We start from the raw sequence: 27,271 nt of genomic DNA on the forward strand, positions 1-27,271 counted from the left end.
CTGTCGTTTTGCCAGACACGGTTGTGTCTGCAGCTGCACACCTCTGCCACTAGATGGAGCATCAAAAACTCCAGAAGCCTTCAATCCCCAGACCAATACTAACAGCGTCACTAATGCACTCAAGAGATTTGCTTTGTCCAAGTTTCCTGGGAGCAAGAGGTGTCAGCTGTGGCTCAGTTCATAGCACCCTCATCTTTGAATCAGAGGGTTGTGGGTTCATGTCCCACTCCCGGAAACCAAGAACTGTGATTGTACTTGAAAGAGTTGCAATCTGTGACTGTTGATAACTCGAAAGAGTTTCCTGGGAGCAAAGTTAAGAGAGATCTACTGATTCTTAATAAATTCACAAAAACAACTTCTCTTTCCTAACCATGGCTCAGTGAGCAGCACTCTTGTCCCTGTTTCAGGAGGTTACACGTGCAAGTCCCACTCCAGAGACTTGAGCACAAACATCTGGTCTATCGCTCCAGCACTGAGTGAGTGCTGCACCGCTAGAGGAGCTGTTTTTAAGGATGAGATGTTAAACTTATGTCCTGTCTGCCATGTTGGGTGAGCTTGTAAGATCCAATGGAGCTATTTTGAAAAAGAACAAAAATTTCTACCTGGTGTCCTGGCCAATATTTAGCCCTCAACCAGCACCGTTGCTGTGTACAAGTTTGGCTTTTGCATTTCCTACATTACAACAGCAACAACTTCAAGCAACGCGACATCGGGTGTACAGCACTTGGGGATGTGAAAGGTGCTATATAAATGCAAGTCTTTCCTCTTTCTCCCCAGCTATACATTACCACACATGGGAAAACATGAACCTTATAAAGGGAACTGTGTGCCTTATAATTGCCTGTGAGAATCACTGTTTCAATGGTTAACGTGTTTGCTTGAAACTTCTTGGTCTGTGGTTTCAACACAGTGTTGATCCACTTATTGTGCACCAACGCAGAAAGTCTGCATAGGAGGACCATGGAAATCTGGATCATAAGATCACTAGAATTAGGAGCAGGAGTAGGCTATTCGGCCCTTCAAGCCTGCGCCACCATTCAATAAGACCATGGCTGACCTGATTGTAGCCTTAAAACCATTTTCCTGCCTGTTCCCCAACACTCTTAACTCCCTCGTCGCTCAAAAATCTGTCCAACTCAGCCTTGAATATATTCAATAACCCAACCCCCATTGCTCTCTGCGGGAGAGAATTCCAAAGTTTAGCAAACCCTCTGAGAGAAAAGAATTCCTCCTCAACTCTGTCTTAAATCGGAGACCTCTTATTTTTAAACTGTGCTGACTAGTTCCACAAGGGGAAACATCCAGCAGCCACCCCCTGTCAAGCCCCCTCAGGATCTTACATCTCTCAATAAGATCAGCTCTCAACTCCAATGAATATAGACTCAACCTGCTCAACCTCTCCTCATAAGACAACCCCTTCATCCCTGGCATCAGCTGAGTGAACCTTCCCTGAATCCCTCAAGTAAGGAGACGAAAACTGTACACAGGACTCCAGATGCGGTCTCACTAAAACCCTGTAGCAACTGTAGCAACACTTCACTACTTTTATATTCCATTCCTCTTGTAATAAAGACCAACATTCCATTTCCCTTCCCAATCACTTGTACCTGCATGTTAGCTTTTACAGGACGAGTATTCTTTATCCTTTGGGGCCGATTACGTCTCAATATTCAGATATTTTCAGTCTTTAAATGTGATATAGCTACTGTAAATACGGTAGGCCCAGGCCTACTTACATTACAATAACCTAAACCTAGGCTAGCTATAGTCTACAAATACTAGGCTGTTTCTCCATTTGCCAACTCTCACACACCCTACTTTTTACCTATTAACACTTAACCTGTCAACAACTAAACTTCTCATGGCTGGAGGTCAGGTCCGGTCAACGAGGGTCGTATCTACTCAGGTCACAGACTCTTCCCACCCAAAAGGTCGGTAAAGTTTGTGTTGGCTCATGTTAGGGTCTGTTCAAAAAAAAAAGTTTGGCTTTTGGATGTGCTTGGTTTACAGATGTAGGGATAAAGGATACTTGACTGTACTGATTTATGCACCAAAACACCCAGATCCCTCTGTGCAACAGAGTTCTGCAATCTCTCTCCATTACATAGTACACTGCCAAAGTGGACAAGTTCACATTTTCCCACATTATACTCCATCTGCCAAATTTTTGCCCACTCACTTAACCTGTCTATATCCCTTTGTATACTCATTACATCCTCTTCAAAACTTGCTTTCTTACCTATTGTTGTGTCAACAGCAAATTTAGCTACCATACATTTAATCCCTTCATCCAAGTCAGTAATTAGATTGCAAATAGTTGAGGCCCCAACATTGATCCCTGTGACACTCCACTTGTTACAGTTTGTCAACCTGAAAATGACCCGTTTATCCCAACTGTTTCCTGTTAGCTAACCAATCCTTCATCCATGTTAATGTATCACCCCAACACCATTAGCTCTTCTCTTGTGTAGTAACCTTTCATGTGGCACCTTATCAAATACCTTTTGGAAATCCAGATACACCACATCTACTGGTTCCCCATTATCCACCCAGCTTGTTACTTCCTCAAAGAATTCTAATAAATTGGTCAAACACGAGTTTTTTTTTTCACAAAACCACATTGTGTCTGCCTGATTCTATTATGATTTTCCAAATGTCCTGCTATTACCTCTTTAATAATAGATTCAAACATTTTCCCTATGACAAATGTTAAGCTAACTGGCCAATAGTTTCCTGCTTCCTGTCTCCTTCCTTTCTTGAAGAGAGATATTGCATATGCAGTTTTCCAATCCGCTAGGATCCAGAATCCAGGGAATTGTGGAAGAAGACAACCAATGCAACCCTATCTCTGCAGCCACTTCCTTTAAGGCCCTAGGATGAAGGCCATCAGGTCCAGGTTCAGGGGATGTATCAGCCATAAGTCCCAATAATTTTCTCAGTGCCTTTTTCCTGCTCATCATGACTGAAGTTCCTCCCTCCCTTTTCCCTCTTGATTTTCAACTATTCTTGGTATTTTTTTCTGTCTTCTACAGACACAAAACATCTGTTTATTTCCTTGTTTTCCATTATTCATTCCCCAGTCTCACCCTGTAAGGGACCAATGCTCACTTTAGCTACTCTTATCCTTTTTATGAACTTGTAGAAACTCTTACTACCTGTTTTTATATTTCTAGCTGGCATTCTCTCATACTTTAATTTCTCCCTCCTTAATTTAGTTTTTCTTTGCTGGTCCCTAAAATTTGTCCAACCTTCTGACTAATCTTTGCAGTACTGTATGCATTTTCTTTTTAGTTTGAGACTATCCTTAACTTCCTTAGTTAATCATGGATGGTGCATCCTTCTCATAGAGTCTTTCTTTTTCGATGGAATATATCTTTGTTGAGAGTTATAAAATATCTCCTTAAATCTCCCTTAAATATCTCCCCACTTGCCTGGATGAGTGCAGCACCAACAACACTCAAGAATCTTGACACCATCCAGGACAAAGCAGCCCGCTTGATCGGCACCACATCCACAAACATTCACTCCCTCCACCACCGACGCACAGTGACAGCAGTGTGTACCATCTACAAGATGCACTGCAGGAATTCATCAAGGCCCCTTCGACAGCACCTTCCAAACCCAAGACCACTACCATCTAGAAGGACAAGGGCAGCAGATAGATGGGAACACCACCACCTAGAAGTTCCCCTCCAAGTCACTCACCATCCTGACTTGGAAATTTGCCGTTCCTTCACTGTCGCTGGGTCAAAATCCTGGAACTCCCTTCTTAACAGCACCCTGGATGTACCCACACCACATGCACTGCAGTGGTTCAAGAAGGCAGCTCACCACCACCTTCTCAAGGGCAACTAGGGATGGGTAATAAATGCTGGCCCAGCCAGAGAAGCTCACATCCCCTGAATGAATAATTTTTAAAAAGTCTGCCACTGCTTCTCTACCATATTACCTTTTAACCTATTTCCCCATTCCACTTTAGCCAACTCTGTCTTCATACCCTTGTAATTGCCTTTATTTAAGATTAAGACACTAGTCATGGGCCCACATTTCTCACCCTCAAACTGAATGTGAATTCTATCATGTTATGAAACATAGGAACAGGGGTAGGTCATTCAGCCCCTCAAGCCTGTTCTGCCATTTAGTTAGATCCTGGCTAATCTGTATCTCAACTCCATTAACCTGCCCTGGTTTGATAAAATCCTTGACCATAACAAAAGTCTATCAATCGCTGTTTTGAAATTTTCAATTGACTTACAGCTTCAACAGTTTTTTGAGGGAGAGAGTTCCAAACTTCCACAATCTTTTTTGTGAAGAAGTGCTTCACAACATCATCCCTGAAAGGCTGAGCTATAATTTTAATAACTCCTTGCTCTGGGGTCTCTCACCAGAGGAAATAGTTTCTCTCTATTTACCATATCAACTCACTTTATCATCTTAAAGACCTCAATGAGACAATATTGCACCAAATCGTTTCACAGCTGCATGTGTACACCACATCTGCAATCACTGACTGCTGCAATATGAGAAAGGCACTGTATACAGGCAGCCTGCCAACAGAGTCTCCACATTTTGCCATCCATCCAAGCTATTTAGGGTCAGCTCTATAAGTGGCACTTTCCCACACAATTGGGCTGATCTTCCTTCTCCAATGTGCCAGGTTGGGAGGGAACCTTGCCCATCAGCCCCGTGTATTGGGAGAACCACAGGCATTACACGCTCATTAGGTCTAACATGTGCTCATGGATAATGGGTGTCAGGACCATTTGGTGCACACGCACACACACACGCAAACAAATACACACACACACGCACACAAACACATACATGCACACACACACAAACACACACACGCAAACACACACACGCACAAACACACACGCACACAAACACATACGCACACACAAACACACTCACATACAAAAACACACAATCACACACACATACAAACACACACACAAACAAACACACACATACAAACATGCACACTCACACAAACAAACACACACAAACAATCACACACGCATACAAACACACACATAAAACACAAACACACACAAACCCACACACAAACAAACGCGCATGCACACTCACATACACACAAACAAACAATCACACACAGTTACAAACATGCACACACACACACATACAAACACACACAATCAAACACACACACATACAAACAAGCACTCACACAACAAGCACACAAACACACGCACACACACATGTGTGGAAAATTAAGGCAATCCATTCTGTGCAGTAAGTCACAGGGATTTGAGAAATTTTTACACCTAACAAAGTACAGGCTAATTTCCTGCCCCCAGCCCCTCTCTGGCTCATATTTGCTGAAAAGCTGTTTATCACTAACATTTTCATCCCAAGAAACTAGGTTAGTTGAACACTATAAAACTGTGATTGACAGATGTCCAGACTGCGTGTGTGCTTAAAAACTATTAAATCTCTAACTTCTTCCAGTTCTGATGTAAAGTCATTAACCTGAAACTTTAACTCTGGGCGAAATCATCCCAGATTTGCACTAAGTGCAGTAACGGGCAGGAAAAAGAATGTTTCACCCACTGGCCGCAATGGCCGTGTCATCCCAATCCCGCCTCATTAATCACGCTTTCCTGGGAAACACGCTGTCTCACTGGCGGGCAGCCTCTGATTCGCCCGTCACGCTATCACCTCGCCGCTGCCTCGCGCCAGACGTCATATTTAAAGTGCAGCCGCGCGCACACCTCTCAGCGCTTCCAGCCCAGGGCTGCTGCACAGAAGACATGGCCCCGAATGGCGAGAGGACTGCAGCCCCCCTGATTCAGTGACGCGTCCTGGAATTCCTTCCGGACACCGTTGGAGCCGGCCACAATGTCCTCTATCCCCACTCCGGCTGCAGGAGGCCCATCAGTGTCACCACTCCGGCCTGGGAGGCGGTGGCAGAGATGGTCAGTGTCAACATTGCACAGAAGACGTTTGCCATCCAGTGCAGATAGAGGATGAATGATCTCATCCATGCCGCCAGGGTAAGGCAACCATCTCATCACTCTAAACTCACACACTCACGAGCCCATCACACATTCACTGGCATCTCACTCACTGCCAGTTCTAGAGATGTCACCACTCACTCTCTCACACACACCCTCACATCTCCATCTGGCCTCATCTCCTCTGGAGGCTGCCTTCTCAACCCTCACCATCTTGAGCCCACTTGCACAGATCAACATGTTAGAACAAAGAACAAAGAAATGAACAGCACAGGAACAGGCCCTTCAGTCCTCCAAGCCTGCGCCGATCATATTGCCCGTCAACTAAAACGTTTTGCACTTCCGGGGTCCGTATCCCTCTGTTCCCATCCTATTCATGTATTTGTCCAGCTGCCTCTTAAACACCACTATCATACCTGTTTCCACCACCTCCTCTGGCAGCAAATTCCAGACAATCACTACCCTCTGCGTAAAAAACTTGCCCCGCACATCTCCTCTATAGTTTTCTCCTCTCACCTTAAATCTATGTCCCCTAGTAATTGACTCTTCCACCCTGGGAAAAAGCTTCTGACTATCTACTCTGTCCATGCCACTCATAGTTTTGTAAACTTCTATCATGTGCCCCCACACACACACCCTGGGATACCCCCCTTCCCCAGTACAACCCTCACCCTGCAGCCTCTTCCCTTGCCTGAGGCCACCTCTCCCCCTTCCCCAAGCAAGCCCTAGCCCTGCAGCCACTCCCGCTGGTCTCGTAAGTAGTGACCTGCCTAGTGAGACCCCTAAAAGTGATGTGGTGCTGCCTGTGAAGCCTGGCGCTGATGACTGTGAGCGCTGACTGAAGCAAGTTAGGCAAACAAACCTCCAAGTCCCGGGTGAAGTGCATCTCGCCAAGTACACCTGGCTTATGTACTGTTGTGAAACACGTCGGTGTGCAATCACGCTGACATGCTCAGATGATCCAGCCTGGGGGAGGGGGGATGATTCCGGTGAGCAGGGCTTATGATGATATGCGGATGTGTTACAACGAAGTCCCTGATGTGCGGCGATGGGAAACGTGGCCCCGCCATGGATGGGCGGAGTGGACAATCGCAAACTGGTTTCGAGGTGTCGTGAAACCAATTTTTAGCCTTCCCGCCATATTGTCCGCTCACGCCCAGCATGGCGCCCAACGCAAACGGGCAGGGAAAGTTCCGCCCTGTGGGTCCTCTCTCCACAGACACTGTCAGGTCGCTCCCAGTATTTTATTTCAGATTTCCAGCAGCAGCAGCAGCATTTTCAATCGATAGAGATTTTTGTGGGGAAAGATTACGAAAACAAGGCAGGGGATTAGATACCGATCAGGAAAGATCTAATTGAATGGTGGAACAAGCTCAAGGGGCTGAACAGCTGAATCCTGTTTGTAACATCCAGTTCAATATTAAAAAAACAAGTCTCTCCGCTAAAACATTAGCTCTTGACTCTCTCTCTCTCTCTCGACAGATGCTGGGGAACATTTCCCGGATATTTTTCGATTCATTTTTTTTTGTTTAAACTTCAGATTTCCAGCATCTGTGGCGTTTCACCTTTTGGATGTTTCAAGGGGACCTGTGGTTGTGGTGGTGGTGGTGACACGATGGGGGGGAGGCGGAGGGAATTGTCAAAGTCGCCACACTTCGGTGGGACTGGTTGGGAACAGGTGTCCCTACAGAATCAATAGAAGTTATTTTCTACTTGAGGAAAGGTTCTCGCTGTCACAGAGTTAGCAGGGGGCAAGGTCTCAGCAGGATGGATGTAACCTAATCGGATAAACTCTTTGGCATATGCTGTGAAACATGTTGTACACTTCCGTCGCTCAGCGGGACCTCAGGGAGGGTTAAGCTTTCATCTGTTTCAAACTCTTTCCTTTCCCTCCTCAGTCTCCGGAGTCCTGTAAGAGGGGGTAAGGTTTTAATGCAGATTTACTGACAGACTTGGCTACGGTTACGAGCTCTGGGTGACTTTGAAGAGTCCATTTACAATGAGTTGTTCAGCGGCTCAGCCCAAGAGCTTTACTTTGCACAGAGCCAGGGAGCTGAAGACAATGTAGAGTCAATTTTATACAAATCCGAGCTCCCAGGCCGGGAAATCCGAGGCGCCGGAATCAACCGGTCTCATAGGATATCCTATCCTTCAATGCACAGAAAATCCCGCAATCTTTGCACCCAAATCCCCGAAACGCAACTCTCGGCAGATAGATTCCCACCAGGAGCCTGGGCTCATACAATCTGCTCTTGCCTCTCTGCCATTGTGATAAAAAGAGTTTGCAGTTTGCTGGCACACTCCATCGACAGGCCAGCTGGTTCCCCCATCCCCCCCCCACTCCTCTCCTCCGTTGGCAAATCCTAGCCAGCGGTTGAGAGAGTAAAAGTGGCCTGAGCGCCGCTGAGTTGGGGGCAGGGCTGGGGAGGAAGCCAAGCCCAAGCTTCCTGCTATCCAATGACCAATGCTAGGAAACACATGCATTTCAATCTTTGGTTGCGATGCCCACCGAGTCGATTAGTGTGCCCAAGCACTGAATGGCTGGGCTCAAACATGGGGGAGCTACAGTTGCAGTTCCTCTTGGGCTTCAGTATCAGAGGCAGATGGAGTAGAGGCAGCAGAGAAGGCCAGCTGTTCACAGGGGGAGATTTTGGAGGGCTCTCAGCAAAGGCCTTGTTCACCGAGGGTCTTCAGGGAGCACTTGTCCTACCTGTACCCAACCTAGGAAGCAGTTTTTTCAGCAGCTACGTTTCACCAAGGAGGTGGGCACAGAACAGTGCCCACCTCTTGCAAGTGGACCTGCAGCCTCAGAGCAGGACAAAGATGGCATTACCGGCGGCCTTTAAGGTGGCCGTGGCCTTGAATAATTTCATCAGCAGATTCTTCCAGGCTGGAACAGGTGAACGTTGCAAACATCTCGTAGCAAATTCCGGGTGATCACAGAGGCTCTCTACTCCAGGACGGGCGACGTCATTATCTTCTCTTCAAACAGAGACATGCAGAAGAAACGGGTACACGGCTTTGCCAGGGTAGCGGGCTCCCCCATGATGCAGGGTGCCATCCACAGCACCCTTGCAGCTTTGCGGGTGACGTATCCCAATGGCAATGTGTGCACAAACCACAAAGATCACAGCTCACACTCAACGTGCAGTTGGTGCAATCATGCTCAGCACATTCTGCTGGTGAATGCCTGCTCTCCTGGCAACGGCCATGATGCATTCATCTTGCGCCAGTCCACTGTGCCTGCAAGCACGGCTGCTCAATGACAAGGACAACCTTCTCTCCATCTGGCCGCTGACTGCCCATCTGACTCCCCTCCCCAACCCACCACATGACACCAATGCTCATACAACGAGAGCCATGCTACAACGAGGAACATTAACACGCTGAAACAAGGGTTCCACTGCCTGACCACTCAGGCCGAGCCCTGTAGTGTTTACTGGAGCGGGCATCCTGGCTAGTGGGCGGTCTGTTCGATTGTCCACAACTTGGCCATCATGAGGGCACAGCCCTTGCCACCAACCACCTCAGAGGAGGAGGCAGTTATCATATCCACATTCCCGACAGGCTGTCTGTGGCTGTATCATTAGACTCCAGTTCTCCTGAACAGGTCCCTGTTGCTCAACACCTTACTGTTCCTCTGTCACGGGCCATCACAGCGTCCTCTTGGCCACATTCCTGAAATAAAAGACTCCACGAAACAACCAATCCATATGAGCTTTATCCACCAATACATCCAGCACTCCGTACAAAACTCTATCCTCTCCCTTACCTTCCTGAAGGCCTTCAGGTGTTGCCCAAGCAGTTTCAGTCCCTGCTGTGGCTAGAATGTACCTCGCCTTTAAGAGATGGCAGCTGACTTTAAGTCATGCAGGTTAGTGGTGTTAGCCCCCCTCCTCCAACCCCCACTGCTGAGGCATGCAGTCACTCAGCAGCGTGGTCAGCACTGGGCTTCATGTCACAGCTATGGAAATGTGAAGGTGGGCGTGAAGTTGGCATGCTGCCTGCACAGCCATGACTGGGCGTGGGGTCATCGCGCATCATAAGCCCTCTGACTTATTCAGGGGGCAATCCAATAGAGTTCCCTGAATATTTACACTGGATGTTTCAGTGTAAAATTTCAACATAAAAGCAAGATCAAAAGTCGTGATAACAGCAAGTTGGGCAGGAAGTGTGCATTTTAATAACATTTTTAATTATCTTTTATTGCTGAGAAAAAGTGACATACGGTGGAAGGTTTTCATCCTTCACTCATCAGGACAGATGCAAGAATGCCAAATTTCAAAGGGAGCAACAATTTATACTGTATGAGAAAAGGGTTCAAAACCCTTTGAAATTTGACATTCTTGTGTTTGTCCTGATGAGTGCAAGACAAAAAGCTTTGACAGAATGTCTCTTCAGCAATGCTCAAGTTCTGTACTATCAAGTGACTAATTATTTTATATATACTAATATAAAGAATGAAAAAGAACGAGAGAAACTAACAGAGAGTGAGACAGCCAAAAAGAGAGAGAAATCAGTTACTAGTTACCCTTTAAATGAGTAGTCTGGCTGTCGGGAAATGGAGTTACACACTTTCGACATAGCTTTGAAGATGCATCGTCAATGGGGTAGATGAGTAACAACTCATCTCTGAACAGTGCCCTCTGCCCATTTGAATTAACAACAACACAAATGAGACAACACAATTGTTAAGGCCTCTTGGGCTGACAATCTTTGTTTATCACCACACTAGAGAACAAGGCAACTCCTCCAAACCAAGGCCTCTGATGATACCATCAGCGTCATTTGAACATTTATCTTTTTTTTAAAAGCAGAGAAAATAAATAGTTCCACTTGACTGCAGTTTTCTTCTCAACAATTGAACACAGTTGAACATGTGAAGCTGCAGTTCATGCCAATGGTGAAAAAAGACCCCAGTTCAGTTGTCTCTTCAATAGTAAGAAAACTGTTCAACGGCAAAATATTAACAGTCTGGATCTCTGGAAAGATTCATTACCTTGGTTTCTGCTCCTTTGCCATCATATGAGGCCTCTTCCATGGATCTTTGAAGTTCCTTTTGTATGAGTCGGGTAAAATCTTAGCCACCTCTGCAATGAGATCGAAGTTCAGAATGTGCCAGCAAGTTATTGCATTTCATTGTTAGCCTGTTAGTCACCTTCAGTCATAAAGCACAGAAATTCCCCATCGCTCAGATAGCCAGGAGCAAATCCCTCAGGAACCCCAACATGTCTCAAAAGCTTTACAGCCAAAGAAGGAGGTGTAGCAGCTGTTATTATGTAGGGAACATGACAGCCAATTTTCACACATCAATCTCCCAGGAACAATAATGAGGTGAATGGCCAAGTAATCGGTGCTGGTCGGGGGATAATTATGGGCCAGGGCTCTGGGGCTTCTTTGAAATAGTGCCTTAGGATCTTTTCAATTCACTTCACAGGGCAAACGGTGGCCTTGGTTCAACATCGCGCCCAAAAGAAGGCATCGTTGACCATGCAGCACTCCTTCAGCACTGGTGGGGTGGAGGCATCTGAGACTTCTGGAGTGAGTCCTACCAAGTGAGCTATGGTTCCTATTTAAACATAACTAGTAAAGCCTTAACAAGGCCTGTGCAGTCCAGTAGCTGAAGCCTCTTGTACCTGGCACTATCCATTTGGAAGATTCTGGGTATTGTAGGCCAAACGCCACTTAACACAAACACTCAGCCTCGAATCTCCTGCACTCGCTCCCCCTTCTCCTGCCCAATCCCACAGCTGCAGAAACTCTTACCCCGTGGTGCACTGTCTTTCATTGTCTATTTTCTTAGTCACAGCCCACAAACCGAGAACCCTTAGTGTTGCCAACTCTCCAGGATTGCCCTGGAGTCTCTGGGAATTAAAGATTAAACTCCAGAAAACTGCAGGGAGCAAAATCTCAGGAGAAACATCGTAGGGGCATTGAAAAAACTGTTATTCTTTCCTCTTTGTTATGATTATCTATAAGAATATTATGGGAATAAAAGGCTATTTGACCAGTGGTTGAGAATCATCCAATCGAATAAGGAAGAATCTGTTCGCTCTCCATTTGGCTGAGCAAAGGGGCGGTACCGCGAGGATGGACACGTTGGGTGACCAATGGTGGGAGAGCAGGGCAGGGGGGGATGGTGGCAGTCAGGAGGTCATGTGATGAAGCCTCCAGGAAAGCATCTAACCACAGTTGGCAACCTGAATTCCCCAACAGCCCTCTGACTGCTCTTCTTCCTCCTAACTTCCTCGAGTTTAAAAAGAAATCAAAAGAAGTTTGAAATCTGAACAGAAAAGAACAGTGCACAGCGGATAAGATAGAGCTGGAAAGATAAAAGAGAGCTTAAAACCTTTCAGGTAGGTGCTGCTTCTCTTTTCATTGCTCGTTTTTAAATTACATTGAATTTACAGCAATGAAACAGGCCATTCAGCCCAACTGGTCCATGCTGGTGTTTATGCTTCCCACCTCTCTGCATCTCACCCTACTGGTACCACCTGGAGTGTGAACTCTACGCCACCATGACATCTTCCCTTCTCCTTCCACAGATGGAACCTCCGCTGCTCTTTCCTGAGCGCTGATACTGTGCTCAGAGCCCCTATTAGTTTTAGCGTTTCCTTTTGAGAACATAAGAACAGGATAAATAGGAGCAGGAGTAGACCACACGGTCCAGCAAGCCTGCTCCGCCATTCAATACAATCATGGCTGACCCTCAGCTTCTATCCTACCCTTTCCCGATATCCCTTTATTCCCTGGGCGACTAAAAATCTGTCTACCCCGGCCTTAAATCTATTCAGCAATGGCGCATCCACAACCCTCTGGGGTAGAGAATTCCAAAAAGTCACAACCCTTTGAGTGAAGAAATCTCGCCTCATCTCGGTCCTAAATGTTCGGCCCCCTTATCCTGGAACAACCTCTCCGTGCCCCTGTCAAGCCCCTTTCCTATTCGCTTTCACACTGCTCCTGAGCTACTCCACAACCCGAGACTTTTTTCTTGTAGCCCTTCCCCCCTCCATCCACCCATGGTTGGGTTGGCATTGCTTTGCATCTCATGCCAGCCGTCAGCTCCCTAGGCAGTCGGGAGAAAAAGACGTAGCGTCAGTAAGTCGGAGATGTGGGAGCTCAGTCAGGTGGGGCACTCCGCCCCTCCCCCACCCACCCCTAACGTCTCCGCCCGCTCTCTCTGCTGCTGTCAGAGCCGAGGTCTGCATCAGGTGGAGCTGGAAGCCACAGCTGGATGGGGTCGGATTACCACATTACTATTCATGCGGGCATTGTGGTTAAGGTGTGCAAGACAAGCCCCCGCCTTCTATTCACTCCTGGAATAGCTAGAAGGATTAGGCTGTGAGGGCAGATTGCATAGGTAGACTAGGTTCATATTCCCTCAAGAATAGAAGATTAAGGGGGTGATCAAGTTGAAGTGTTTAAGACGATTAAAGGATTTGATAGGGTAGACAGAGAGAAACGGTTTCCTCTAGTGGGAGAGTCCAGAACAAGGGGGCAGAATTTAAAATTAGAGTTAAGCCGATGTCAGAAACCACTTCTTCACACAAAGAGTAATGGAAATCTGGAACTCTACCCCTTAAAAATGCTGTTGAGACCTGGGATAATGGAAATAACAAACCTGAGATTGGTCGAGTTCTAATGGGCGAGAATACAAAGGGAGATTGAATCATATGGAGTTCAGATACAGGTCAGCCATGATCTAACAGAATAACTTCCTCCTGTTCCAATGTTCTTGCATCTCCAACTGAGGCTCAGGATGAGGCCCAGGCTGCCTCAATGCCTCTCTTTGAACCAGTCACTTGAGTTTAGTTGTTACTCCAGGATCTGCTGAGTTTAGGGGAAAGATATCTGCTTATTAGGGAGACTGGAGCTAGGGAGTGAGTCACTAGCCTGGAATTCCCTAATCAAACACCACTCTGGGAGAACCATTCCCATGGGATCTTCAATGGTTCTAGGAGAAGGCCCTGCCCCACCACCACCACCACCACGACAGGGCAACTAGGGAGGGGCAATAAATGCTGGAATGAAAACAGAACTTGCTGGAAAAACTCAACAGGCCTGCCAGAATCTGTGCAGAGAGAAACAGGGTTAATGTTTCGAGTCCAATATGACTCTTCTTCGGAACTCAGAATAAATGCTGGGCTTTTCCAGCTTCACCCACATCCTGAGCATAGGCACCAATGATAGTATCAACCAATTCTAGCATGGTAACTGTGTAGAAGGCTCCTTTGCCCTAATAATGGCCTTCTTTCCCCCCAGTGCACCTGTATAAATTTTGCTCTTCCCAGACCTCGTAGCCTCTCCGACTGAGGTTGTAGAGTTTAACATTAGTCTTCCTGATTGATGAGGGACCGCACACCCTACAAAGGGATACTGGAAAGATCGAGAGCTGATCCATAGCTCTCCATATGAGTGCTGGGGTTTGGGGAGTACTGAATGGGCGCAAGGACTCAAGATTTGACTTTTCCAGAGTGTACCCTGGGAATGTTGTGTGAACTGGGTCCATTTCACGAGGGGTTTTAGGCTGAAATTGTCCAAACTGATTTCACTTCCGGTCATCCAGGTGCCCTAGCTGCATTTGCACACAGTTCAGGAAATCAAGTCCCTCACAGATCTGAATGTAAGGGTGGTTTCCATAGGGTTAACATATTCTCCTTATATGCACAGTCTTTGCCCCCAGTACTGCCTCTTTGTCAGCGCAGCACTGCCCCTCCAAAAGTGGAGATCTTCCTCGGTGCTGCCCTTCTGACAACAGAAGGTTGTGAATGGTTATCAGAAACTCTGCAGTTGACCTAGGAGCAGCGTTCACAAAGTTAAATGTGTAACATCAGGTAGAGTACGATACGATACCTTTAACCGAGTGACATCTTTCAGGGTTGTGTCCGTAGCAACCCCGTCGCTGCTTCAAATCAGGACAGGGTGTTCCTCCGTTTCTGGGTGGAATGGTGACTAACCGACCTCTGTCCCGGCTCCCTATACCACACAGGGAACTGCATTCGGTCCAGGGGCCCCACGGACCCACTATGCAGTCGATCGCTGTAGGAAAACAGAGGTTGGAAAAAGGCAGCGATCAGGTCATTGATCTTAGATCGAACAGCAACCTCAATCTTTTCTCCCCCTTCTCATACCTGGCCCCTTGCTACAAGAGCAGGAGGGAGGATTATCTGTCCACAGATTTCAACACACAAGAACACACAGGGAGTAGGAGTCAGGCATTCAATGATATCATGGCTGATCTGATCTTGGCTTCTATTCAACTTTCCTGCCTCTTCCCCGTAATCCTTGACTCCCCTTTGGTTCAATAATCTGTCTAAATCAGCCTTGAATGTTTTCAATGACCCGGCCTCCAGAGTTCTCTGGGGAGGAGAACTCCAAATACTCACAACCCTCTGAGAGAAGAAATTCCTCCACATCTCTGTCTTAATTGGGAGACCCCCTTATTCTGAAACTGTGCCCCCAGTTCTAGATTCCCCAACAAGGGGAAACATTCTCTCAGCATCCACCCTGTCAGGGCCCATCAGAATCTTACATGTTTCAACGAGATATCCTCTCATTCTTCTAAACTCCGATGAGTACAGGCCCAACCTGTCAATTTTTCCTCAAACAGCAAAAGGAATAGGCAAAACAAATAAACAGAAAGAAAGAACCAGAGGTGACATGAAGAAACATTTTTTCTTACGCACCGAGTTGATCTGATCTGGGAAGCGTTACCTGAAAGGGCAGGGGAAGGAGTTGCCATAGCAACTTTCAAAAGGCGATTGGATAAATACTCGAAAGGAAAAAATTACGGGGCCAAGGGGAATGGGCGAGGGTTAGCGCTATCAAAGAGGTATGAATGGCCTTCTTCTGCACTATATCATACAATGGCTCTAGAAGAACATGAAGGACGAGAGATAAACTAAAAGGTTTCTAATAAACCTTAGTTACTCAGCCCAGTGGCTGGGTAGAAAAGCAGCACTGGAAGAGACTGATCCTTTTAGTCAGAGAGTGGAGTGCAGTCCAGGAGATGTTGCTGTGCAGCACTCACCCTGCCAGGCAGTTAGAGAAGAACAACTTTCATTTCACATCGTGGCCTGCAGGATGATACTGAAGTGTCCCACACTTAGCTCCAATTCCATGGGATCTGCACATTAAACCTCCAGGTTTAAACGTTAATCTCCAGGAAAAACAGCAAAACCTGGCAGTTGGGAAAAATGCCACAGTGTGTAAAGTAATGATGGCTACATCCCTAATAGGCATCTCTTGTGGCATTCCATTCTCAGGATCCAGGAGCTTGTAATTGTATCCCATTCCTCTCAGTAAGGACCCAGCTGTGGATCAGTGCTAAGGGTGGGACACTGCACCAAGTCACCACGACTTGAAATAATCATTCAGCAGTTTCAGCTCTTGAACCTCATTTTTAACTTCAGCAACATTCGCACTGTTGGTGATGCAAGTGAAATGCTAGTTATTTCTAAAAGCAGAGTAACTTGGAGCCAGGCACTGTTTGCTGTATTGGCAGAGGGGTGACAGTGCCAGTTTTTATAAGGACAGTTCTGAATTGAAGAAGCTGACACTGTGACCGTACTGAGAACTGGTTATATCTTTAATGTATTTCACAATTACGCTGCAACTCGTACAGCATCAGGACATCCCAAATCATTTCATGGCCAATTACTTTCTTGTCATCACCGTTATTATGCAGGCAAAAGTAGAAAGCAGTTTTTTTTTTTGCGCAGCCACAAACGAGAAATGAAATAAATGGTCATGGAATCTGTTACTGAGTGGTATTAATGAATCAGGTGGTATCAATGAATTAGGTGGTATCAATGAATTAGGTGGTATCAATGAATTAGGTGGTATTAATGAATCAGGTGGTATCAATGAATTAGGTGGTATCAATGAATTAGGTGGTATCAATGAATTAGGTGGTATTAATGAATCAGGTGGTATTAATGAATTAGGTGGTATCAATGAATCAGGTGGTATCAATGAATTAGGTGGTATCAATGAATTAGGTGGTATCAATGAATTAGGTGGTATTAATGAATCAGGTGGTATTAATGAATCAGGTGGTATTAATGAATTAGGTGGTATCAATGAATCAGGTGGTATTAATGAATTAGGTGGTATCAATGAATTAGGTGGTATCAATGAATTAGGTGGTATTAATGAATCAGGTGGTATCAATGAATTAGGTGGTATTAATGAATTAGGTGGTATTAATGAATTAGGTGGTATCAATGAATTAGGTGGTATTAATGAATCAGGTGGTATTAATGAATCAGGTGGTATTAATGAATTAGGTGGTATCAATGAATTAGGTGGTATTAATGAATTAGGTGGTATCAATGAATTAGGTGGTATCAATGAATTAGGTGGTATTAATGAATTAGGTGGTATCAATGAATCAGGTGGTATCAATGAATTAGGTGGTATCAATGAATCAGGTGGTATTAATGAATCAGGTGGTATCAATGAATTAGGTGGTATTAATGAATCAGGTGGTATTAATGAATTAGGTGGTATCAATGAATTAGGTGGTATCAATGAATCAGGTGGTATCAATGAATTAGGTGGTATTAATGAATCAGGTGGTATTAATGAATCAGGTGGTATCAATGAATTAGGTGGTATTAATGAATCAGGTGGTATCAATGAATTAGGTGGTATTAATGAATCAGGTGGTATCAATGAATTAGGTGGTATTAATGAATTAGGTGGTATTAATGAATTAGGTGGTATCAATGAATCAGGTGGTATCAATGAATTAGGTGGTATCAATGAATCAGGTGGTATTAATGAATCAGGTGGTATCAATGAATTAGGTGGTATTAATGAATCAGGTGGTATTAATGAATTAGGTGGTATCAATGAATTAGGTGGTATTAATGAAGGCAGGACAGGTTAGTGTGAGAGTTGCAGTTTGCTCTTCTGGGGAGTCCCACAGAATCTTTTCCATCTATCTGAGATGCAGCCCTCAGTGCAGCCCTCCCACAGAGCCGCACTGAAGTGTCAGCCTAGGCGATGTACAGTCATATTAAGACCCGAAAAAGGACAGGCCAGACTGATCCATGCGGTCGCTCCCAGGCACTTTGCAGCCTACGTGTAACATGAACCCACCCAACTCCCTCAATCCCCCATAGAATCACCTACAGAAACAGGCCACTCAGCCCAACTGGACCATGCCAACCCATTTTGCCCAGATGGTGTGTGTTTCGGGCCTTCACTTACACTGTTCCTGCAGCCAAAGGAAGAATTGCTGCTCTTGGAGGGCGTTTAATTGCCTCATAAAACATTGCACGTGCCATTTGTATACGGGCCAGGGATTTTCGGATGGCAGAGTTTTGCATCCTGCCAGCCGAGGAGTCAGCAGTGAACACGTTAGCGTGGCTTAGATTTCACCTCTCTTCTATTTTTCCTTAGTTCTGTTGAAGAGTCATTTGGACTTGAAACGTTAACTATGTTCCTCTCCGCAGATGCTGCCAGAACTGCTGAATTTTTCCAGGTATTTTTGTTTTTGCTGTGGATACTGCCCGCCCCGCAGCTTCATGAAGTGTTAATTGGCTGAGGATGGGCCTTCTGCCCCTTCACTCAGGAGGAAGTCCCGCCTCAGTATTCTGACAGCCAATCAGATTGGCCAGTAGCTCTCTAGTCCCAACAGCGCCAGAAGCTGCGGTGGACAGGCCGAGGACTGCAAGCAGTCCCCAAGGTCCAAGTCCCGGGAGTCCCAGGACCAGATAAGTGTTGGGGGTCTCAGGGCAGAAAGGGCAGGTGAGGTGGAGGGGTGGGTGGGGGTTGGGCAGAGGGATAGGGGTGTTGGTGGAGAGGCTGGCGGTGAGGCCTTTTGGGTTGGCAGGGGGGGCAGTGTTAACAAATGTTAAAAGGAGGAAAGGAGGCTGTTGATGGAGGGGACCCGCACCCACCCACCCCCAGCCTCCCCCCACCACCCCACCCCACCCCCCACCTCCCCCACACCCCGCCTCCCCACCACCCCACCCCCCACCTCCCCCCACCACCCCACCCCCACCCCACACCCCCACCACCCCACCCCCACCCCCCCCCACACCCCCACCCCCCGCCTCCCCCCCACTCCCACCTCCCCGCACCACCCCACCCCCCACCCCCCCACCCCCACCTCCCCCCACCACCCCACCCCACCCCACCCCCCACCTCCCCCACACCACCTCCCCCCACCCCACACCCCTACCCCACTTTCCCTTTCAGGCCTCAGCAGGTTCACTTCTTGGGCTTCATCTCTGCCCCTTAACTCCTCGCGCCAGCCTGTAAATTGAGGGGGGGGAGGGGGGGGGGCGTGGCCCTTAAGTGGTCATTAATCGGCCACTTAAGGACCTGATTTGGGGCAAGGATGGTAGGGTGGTGGTGTGGTGTGGTATGCGGGTGTGGAGAGCATGAGCAGCTGAGATTATGGAGAATTCGGGGCGGACGAGAGCCCAGGGGAAGGCCATCTGAAGAATTTTAGGCCTACAAAGTTACCGTTGGGGAGGGGGGAACCGTCAAATTCTGCACATAAAGGAAACTGCTCTACATCTCTGTTCTCCTTAAAACCTTCGTCTTTCACCAAGTTTTTGGACATCTGTGCTAAAGTCGCCTTCTTTGGTTTGGTGTCAATTTTTGCCTGATTACATACCGGTGAAATGTCTCTGGATGCTTTACCTCATGAAAGGCGTCATGCAAATGCAAGTTGTTGTTGAAATCAGCACTTGAAGCAACAATTCTAAATAGAGTTGTGGGGTGGGGTGGGGTGGATGGTGAGCTGGAATTGCAATGGATATTTGCCTAGAGCAGGATGTGGGTTATGTACTGACTGACATGGTTATTCAGTGGGTGTGGCTACAGATGCAATGAAGGACCGGGGGGTGTAAATGTTTTGACTTTAACAAGCGAATTAACAACAAAGCTTTGCCAACCAAGATGGCTGTGGATCATCCAAAGAGATCTGGAGTACTTCAGAGATCATCTTAAAGGCTTTGGTGAAGAATAAAGCTGTGACTGAAGGAATCAAGAGCTCAGAGGGAACGTGTGCTAAGGGAAGGGAAGACTTTCTATACGTCTACAGAGATACGGAAACAATGTTATCTGGAGAATGATGATCAAATAGGCTTATGAGGTTGACAAATTGAACCCTTCTTAATTCAAGACATTCGGGTTTGGGGGGAGGGGTAAAATTGGTTTACGTCAGCAGTCTGAAGTGGGCTTGTAGTGAATCAGCAGCTGAGGTTTTTAACCGTGCTTGATCTTCTTTACACTGAGGTTCACAGAAAGGTTTGAGAAGGTTTGCCCTCTGCTCAGGCCCAGCTAACCGATTGGCAGAGAGCCATGTGTGGAGGACCCAGTCTGGACCCAGAGCTAACCCACGTCTGCAGGAGATTTCGTGCAGGTCCCTGTTTGAGAACCACAAAGTGTAACCCAGGAAGGAAGAGAAATTTAGTGCAACCTAGTGTTTGCTAGGTTGCTGTGTTGGTCCTGTTCCTGTCCTTCACCTCCATCCCTCCCAAAACATGAGACCTGACCATTAAATAACACATTTAAATAGGAAGAGAATTATCTGCTCAAATTCTTTTTGGAGATTTGTTTTCTAGTCTCACTGTCAATTTTACTCGGGTTGCAATGAAAGATTGTAACAATAGTTTCCAAGTCAAGGGAAAATGTTTTAAAAACTGTAAACTTCAACTCTTCGAAAACTCAGCTGCCTGGACCCTATCTTCCTGCTCACTGGCCTATGTTTGCTCCTGGGTCTGGCAACACCTCAAATTTTTAAGATTTTCATCCTTTCAAATCCCTCCAGGGTCTCTGGAGTCACATGTAGGCCAGACCCGGTAAGGATGGCAGATTTCCTTCCGGAAAGGACATTTCGTGAACCAGATGAGTTTTTAATGACAATTGATGATACCATTCACGGTTAACGTTACTGACGCTGGCTTTGAATTCCAGATTTTTTGTTTTAATTCATTGAATTTAAATGTCACCAGCTGCCGTGGTGGGATTTGAATCTCGGTCCCGAGAGCATTCGCCTGGGTGTCCAGATTACTAGCCCAGTAATATTACTGCTACGCCAAGAAAGTTAGGCTAAAATGTAGCAAATAAATATACTGAGCAGATACTCTTTTCTTACTTCAGCGCTTGCCTTCCTCCTGCTCCCACCCCAATGCACTGAGCATTGCAGCACGCCTTTCACACTGGCTGGCCACTAGTTGGCTAGCCAGCGTGAAATTGTGGTCGAGGGGGCCAATCGTGGGCAGTGGTCTGTTCCCCAGCCGCTCCCATGTCCACTGGTTGTGGCTGCCCACAGATCCAAAAATCGTTCCCCTAGAATACAGATTTGGTCCCCTTACTTAAGGAGGGATACACTAACACCAGAAACAGTTCAGAGAAGATTCACCCAGCTGACTCCTGGGATGAAGGTGTTGTCTTATGAGGAAGGGTTGAGCACGTTGGGCCTATACTCATTGGAGTTTAGAAGAATGAGAGGTGATCTTATTCAAACATAAGATTCTGAGGGGGCTTCACAGGATAGATGCTGAGAGAATGGAAATTCCCCCTCGTGAGGGAATCTCAAACTAGGGGGCATTATTTCAAAATAAAGGGGTCTTCCATTAAGATGGAGATGAGGAGGAATTTCCTCTCTCAGAGGGTGGTTAGTGCTTGGAATTCTCTTCCCCAGAGAGCAGTGGGGGCTGGACCATTGAAAGTATTCGAGGCTGAGTTAGACAGATTTTTGGTTGACAAGGGGAGTCGAGGGTTATGGGGGGGACAGGCAGGAAAGTGGATTTAACTCCACAGTCAGGTCAGCCATGATCTTATTGAATGGTGGAGCAGGCAGGGGGGCTGAATGGCCTACTCCTCCTAATTCTTATGTTCAACCATTCAGTGAGATCGTGGCTGATCTGTGACCTAACTCCATATAACTTCCCTTTGCTCCAAATCCCTTAATATCTTTGGTAAACAAAAATCTACCAGTCTCAGATTTAAAATTAATATCTAATCTAGTATTTGTAGAAGAAAGTTCCAGAGTTTTTCCAGCCTTTGTGTGAAGAAATGTTTCTTAATTTCATTTCTGAAAAGTCTGGCTCTAACTTTTTGATCGTGTTCCCTGGTCTCGGACTCTCCAACCACCAAAATAGTTTCTCTAATCTACCCTATCTGTTTCCCTGAATATTGTGAAAACTTCAATCAAATCACCCCTTAACCTTCTAAATTCTAGGGATTACAACCCTAGTTTGTGTAATCCTTCCTCGTAATCGAATCCTTGGAGTTCATGTATACATCAGAGGCACAACTGTGTATGAACACTGATAGTTGGGGGGGTGGTGTTGGGGGAAACATATCAGATGTAATAGTGGAAGGCAAGAGAACATAAGAAGTCCCACATAAATTTGGAGAGGCACATGCAGCCTTCATGCACTCAAGTGGTTGAGCCTAGTACTTTCGCTGTTCAGGGAGGGTCACTCGATGACACTCAGAAGTAAGATTCCTGGCCAATTTATTTGCCAGGATTTGACCTCAGCTAGTCCCTTGACTGAAATAAGCACAAACTAGGGGAGCAACCTTCCTGTATCGAGCAGTTCCAACACTGGGCAGTGCACTGAGGTCACTCGAATAACAACAACAGACTGCGTTCATATAGCACCTTTACCATAGTAAACTGTCCCAAGGCAATTCATAGGCACGTTATGAAACATAATTTAATGCCAAACCACGGAAGGGGATATCAGGGCAGATGACCAAAAGCTTGTCAAAGAGGCAGATCTTAAGCAGCATTTTAAAGGAGGGGAGAGAGGCAGAGAGGTTTAGCGAGGGAATTCCAGAGCTTGGGGCCTAGGCAGCTGATGGCACGGCCGCCAATGGTAGAGTGATTAAAATGGGGAATGCTCAAGAGGCTAGAATTGAAGGAGCACAGAGATCTCTGAGGGTTATAGGGCTAGAGGCATCTACAAAAATAGGAAGGCGGGGCAAGGCCACAGAGTGGATGAACTTGTAGCTCCAGCCTCTCCTTTCAGAGTATGTTTCCACCCACCCATACATTGCTGGATGGAAATTTCTGACAGCCCTGCTTACTGTAGACAATGGTGTCTGAACAACTTGAGAGTTTGGTCAACAGTTTTTGCCATTTGTTTCCCAGAGTTTGCTCAGTGTAATGCCCTGAAGACCAGTCTTTCATTCCTGGGGACTCTAGCACAATCCTAGAGGGTTGGTAGCCCTGAGTGTGGGTGGTGGATAGGTCGGGCCACTTGGCAGCTTCAGTGAGAGGCCTGGACCATTCTCATATGGGTGCTTCACCCGCCCTCAGTGACTGAGCACTTTCCAGCCAGCAAAGCACTTTTGAACTGTTGTAATGTAGGAAAACACAGCAATGTATATCCGCCAAGCAACAACACTAACAGGTGTTCTGAAGAAGAGTCATACTGACTCGAAACGTTCACTCTGTTTCTCTCTCCACAGATGCTGCCAGACCTGCTGAGCTTTTCCAGCACTATTTGTTTTCATTTCATGAACATATGAATTAGGAGCAGCGGTAGGTCACTCGGCCCCTCGAGCCTGCTCCGCCATTCAATATGATCGTGGCTGATCTGATTGTAACCTCAACCCCACATTCCTGCCTACCCCAATAACCTTTCACCCCCTTGTTAATCAAGAATCTATCTAGCTCTGCCTTGAAAATATTCAAAGACTCTGCTTCCCCCGCCTTTTGAGGAAGAGAGATCCAAAGACTCACAACCCCCTGAGAGAGAACATTTCTCCTCATTTCTGTCTTAAATAAGCGACCCCTTTTTTTAAACAGTGACCCCTAGTTCTAGATTCTCCCACAAGAGGAAACATCCTCTCCACATCCACCCTGTCAGGACCCCTCAGGGTCTTATATGTTTCAATGAAGTCGCCTCTTACTCTTCTAAACTCCAGCGGTTACAAGCCTAGCCTGTCCTGCCTTTCCTCATAAGACAACCCACCCTTTCCTGGTATTAGTCTAGTAAGCCTTCTCTGAACTGTTTCTAACACATCTACATCTTTCTTTAAATAAGGAGACCAGTACCGTACACAGTACTCCAGATGTTCTGTATAACTGGAGTTTATAGGTCAATCCTCAATGTATACAAAATGAGTCAACACTGAATTTGATCTCCCAAGTGGCTGTCCTAGCTGAATCAGAAGGTCATCAGTTCAAGCCCCACTTGAGAACACAGTCAAAGCTGACGTTAAGTGCAACACTGGGGGAGTGCTGCACTGTTGGAGGTGCAATCTTTTGGATGAGATGTTAAACTTTGAAGATCCTGAGGAGTCTTGACAGGGCAGATGTGGAGAGGATCTCTTGTGGGAGAATCTAGAACTAGGGGTCACTGTTTAAAAAAAGGGGTCGCTTATTTAAGACAGAGATGAGGACACATTTTTTTTCTCAGGGGGTTATGAGTCTTTGGAAGTCTGTTTCTCAAAATCTGCCCTCTCAGGTGAACGTAAGAGTCCAAAGCACTATTTTGAAGGAGAGCAGGGGGATGTCTCTCCGCTGTCCTGGCCAATATTTATCCTTCAATTAACATCGCTGAAAGAACAGATCATCTGGTCATTATCAGATTGCTGTTAGTAAGAGCTTTCTCGGCAGCAATTGGCTGCGACATTTCCTACATTACCACAGTGACTGCCCTTCAAAAGTAATTTGTTTGCTGTAAAGCCGCTTCAGCATGACCCAAGCTTGTGAAATGTGTTATAAATGCATGTCCTTCTTTTCATGAATAAATTTATCAGTGGAATATTGTTGAAGAGGCTGTTTGTTACAGGGAAAAATTCCTGCCCAAACACGGAGTAACGTCTCCCTCACATAGCAGCTTTAGTTTAGGGTGAGGCCAGTGATTGCCTCCAAAAGTATCACATTTTGTGTTTTAGAGGGGGCAAGTGAAACAGTCAAACTCTTTGTTTAATATTTTCTTCTGAACTGGTATTGGCTTTCATTCCTATGGGACCAAACAGCTGCACTTCTTACACAGGATTAAGGATCACCTTGACATATGAACACTTTTCATTATGCAACAGGGAGTGGCAGCAAAAGGATAGTGGGTGGCGGTGGTGGTAGTGGAGAGAGCGGGGGGGGTGGTGGGGGGGGAGTTGGGGAGATGTACCATTTTGGTGGTTATGTTTCCCCTGCTGTTTTTCCCCTGACATACGCAGTGTTATTTTGTTATTCCTGACCCTTTAGCCCTGCAAGGATCAGCTAAGTATCAAAGCTTTGACCAAGTTGAGCAAATGTTGTGTTTCACAGGAAATCAAATGGACTATCCCAGGAGGGAAGAGGCTAATGATGCCTTTGACATTTTGGACATTTTTTTTTTTCTTTTAATCATCAGTTCAGAGTTAAGACCCTGTATTTTGTCTTCCTGTAATCTGGTCTTTTAAGCTGATTGTAACCAGAAGGAGTTAGGGGTGGGGGTGGGGGGGCAGGAACATCTCCCCATTCAAAATCTGCCCTTAGAAGATGTGTGAAAGTGGGCCACGGACCACTCTCAATCTTCCCTACACATGGGGAAATGCCTGGATTTAGAGAGGTGCTCACCCACTATGTACAGCAGCCAATACTGGGCACTGATCTACAAATTGCTATGCCTTCCCTATGCCATGATGTGCCAATGTGCTTCACCGTCCAATTGACTCACTCCACTGCCCCATATGATGGCTGGACTATCATAACCAAACACTTTCTATTCCCCATAGCCATGCAATCTGTACCGGTTGAAAGTAGAGCAATACGATGTATTAAAAAGTTAACGTGCTTATATTGCCTGTTGTATTTTTTTCTGAAAATATTTAATCTTCAAATCACTGTAGAAAAACACACAAAACATATGATAATCTGGGATAAAACAGTTAAAATATGAGAATGGGTTACATCGTCTAAGCTTTCAATCCATTGAATTTAGACAATTAGGGTTGATCTAATTGAGGTGTTTAACATGATGATGAGAGGCTGAATAAATTGGACTATATTCTATGACGTTGAGAAGAATGAGGGGTGATTTAGATGAAACATAGAAGATTTTGAAGGGGTTTGATGGGGTAGATGCTGAGAGATTATTTGGAAGGTAGAGTTGAAGCCCAAGATCAGCCAAGATCGTATTGAATAGCAGAGCAGGCTCGATGGGCCAGATGGTCTACTTCTGCTCTGATTTCATGTGTTCTTCGTTTTTGATTTAATAATGTAGATAGAGTGAAATTAGCTCTAATGGAGGTATCCAGAACATGCAGGCACAAATTTAACATTAAAGTTAGGCCATTCAGTACCACAGGTGCCAGGAAGAACTTCCTCATACAAAGGGTAGTGGAAATCTGGAACTATCTCCCTCAAAAGCTGCTGAGGCTCGGGGTCATTTCAAAACTGTGATTGATAGTCTGTCAGGCAAGGTCTTCAAAGGCTACAGGGTTAAGGCAGGTAGATATTGTTAAGAGACGGATCAGCCATGAACTAATTGAGTGGCAGAATAAACTTTAGGGGCTGAATGGCCTCTTCCTGTTCCTGTTGAGCATACATAATTCACAATGATATAACTCAATGTAAAAAAACTCAATCAATCCCCCCTCCTATTGGAGTTGGTCAGTATGATAAGGTACTGTTTTGCAATGGAGTGTTTCACTATGTTAAGTGCAATGTATGATTATGGAGTATTGTATGATATCTCTGGTGGGGTTGAATGGATTGAGTTCAACCTGGAACACACCACTGACGAGAGGCAGCAGTGAAGCTAAGGCAGGGAGTAGAAGAAAAAGTGGGGGTTGGTGAGAAACGGAAGGGGATGAAGTGAGAATGAATGAACCAAATGAAATTCAGAATTCAGGGTTTGAAATAAATAGCTTGAAGGCTGCGGAACCAGCTGCATGATTTATGCCATAGGACATCGTTCATGTTCTAACCATTTACTTGGTGTAAACAAACGAGATGAGGGAATGAAAAATCTTTCCATGGTGTTAATGTGTGAATACTTGCTGGCCTCTTCAAAACATTTCCCCAAAATAGTTTCATAAGCCATGGTTAAAAAAAAAAATCATCTATTTTTATCAGTCTATTAATCCACATATGTTACCGTTTCAAATAGCCCCCAGCAACACTTTGACTTAAACTGGTTCCTGAGCAAGGAAAGAGACCATATTTAGAACAGATGGTTCACATTTCACATGTTGTCAAGGTCTGATTGTGTAGCTGGTTAACAATGTCCCAGAGTCACAGCGCACTGAAGGTATTTTCTTAAAAAGTAAATTTGATTTACCCTACCTAATACCACATTAAAAGATATTAAACAAAATAAGAAAAC

At 45.8% G+C, this 27,271-nt stretch overlaps 1 protein-coding gene across 1 annotated transcript in view; it reads right to left on the reverse strand.

Annotated features, from left to right (window-relative positions):
* LOC144687902 (somatomedin-B and thrombospondin type-1 domain-containing protein) overlaps positions 1-27,271 on the reverse strand; it is a 141,267-nt gene that overhangs the window by 22,460 nt on the left and 91,536 nt on the right. Inside the window, exons 2-3 of the mRNA XM_078554474.1 lie at positions 14,832-15,017; positions 10,978-11,068 (exon numbers count right to left, since the gene is read on the reverse strand). Of these exons, the coding sequence (XP_078410600.1) occupies positions 10,978-11,068; positions 14,832-15,017 (277 nt within the window). The remainder of the gene's footprint in view (positions 1-10,977; positions 11,069-14,831; positions 15,018-27,271) is intronic.

This window comes from Cetorhinus maximus, chromosome 12 (genome assembly GCF_964194155.1).
Source record: "Cetorhinus maximus chromosome 12, sCetMax3.hap1.1, whole genome shotgun sequence".
NCBI lineage: Eukaryota > Metazoa > Chordata > Chondrichthyes > Lamniformes > Cetorhinidae > Cetorhinus > Cetorhinus maximus.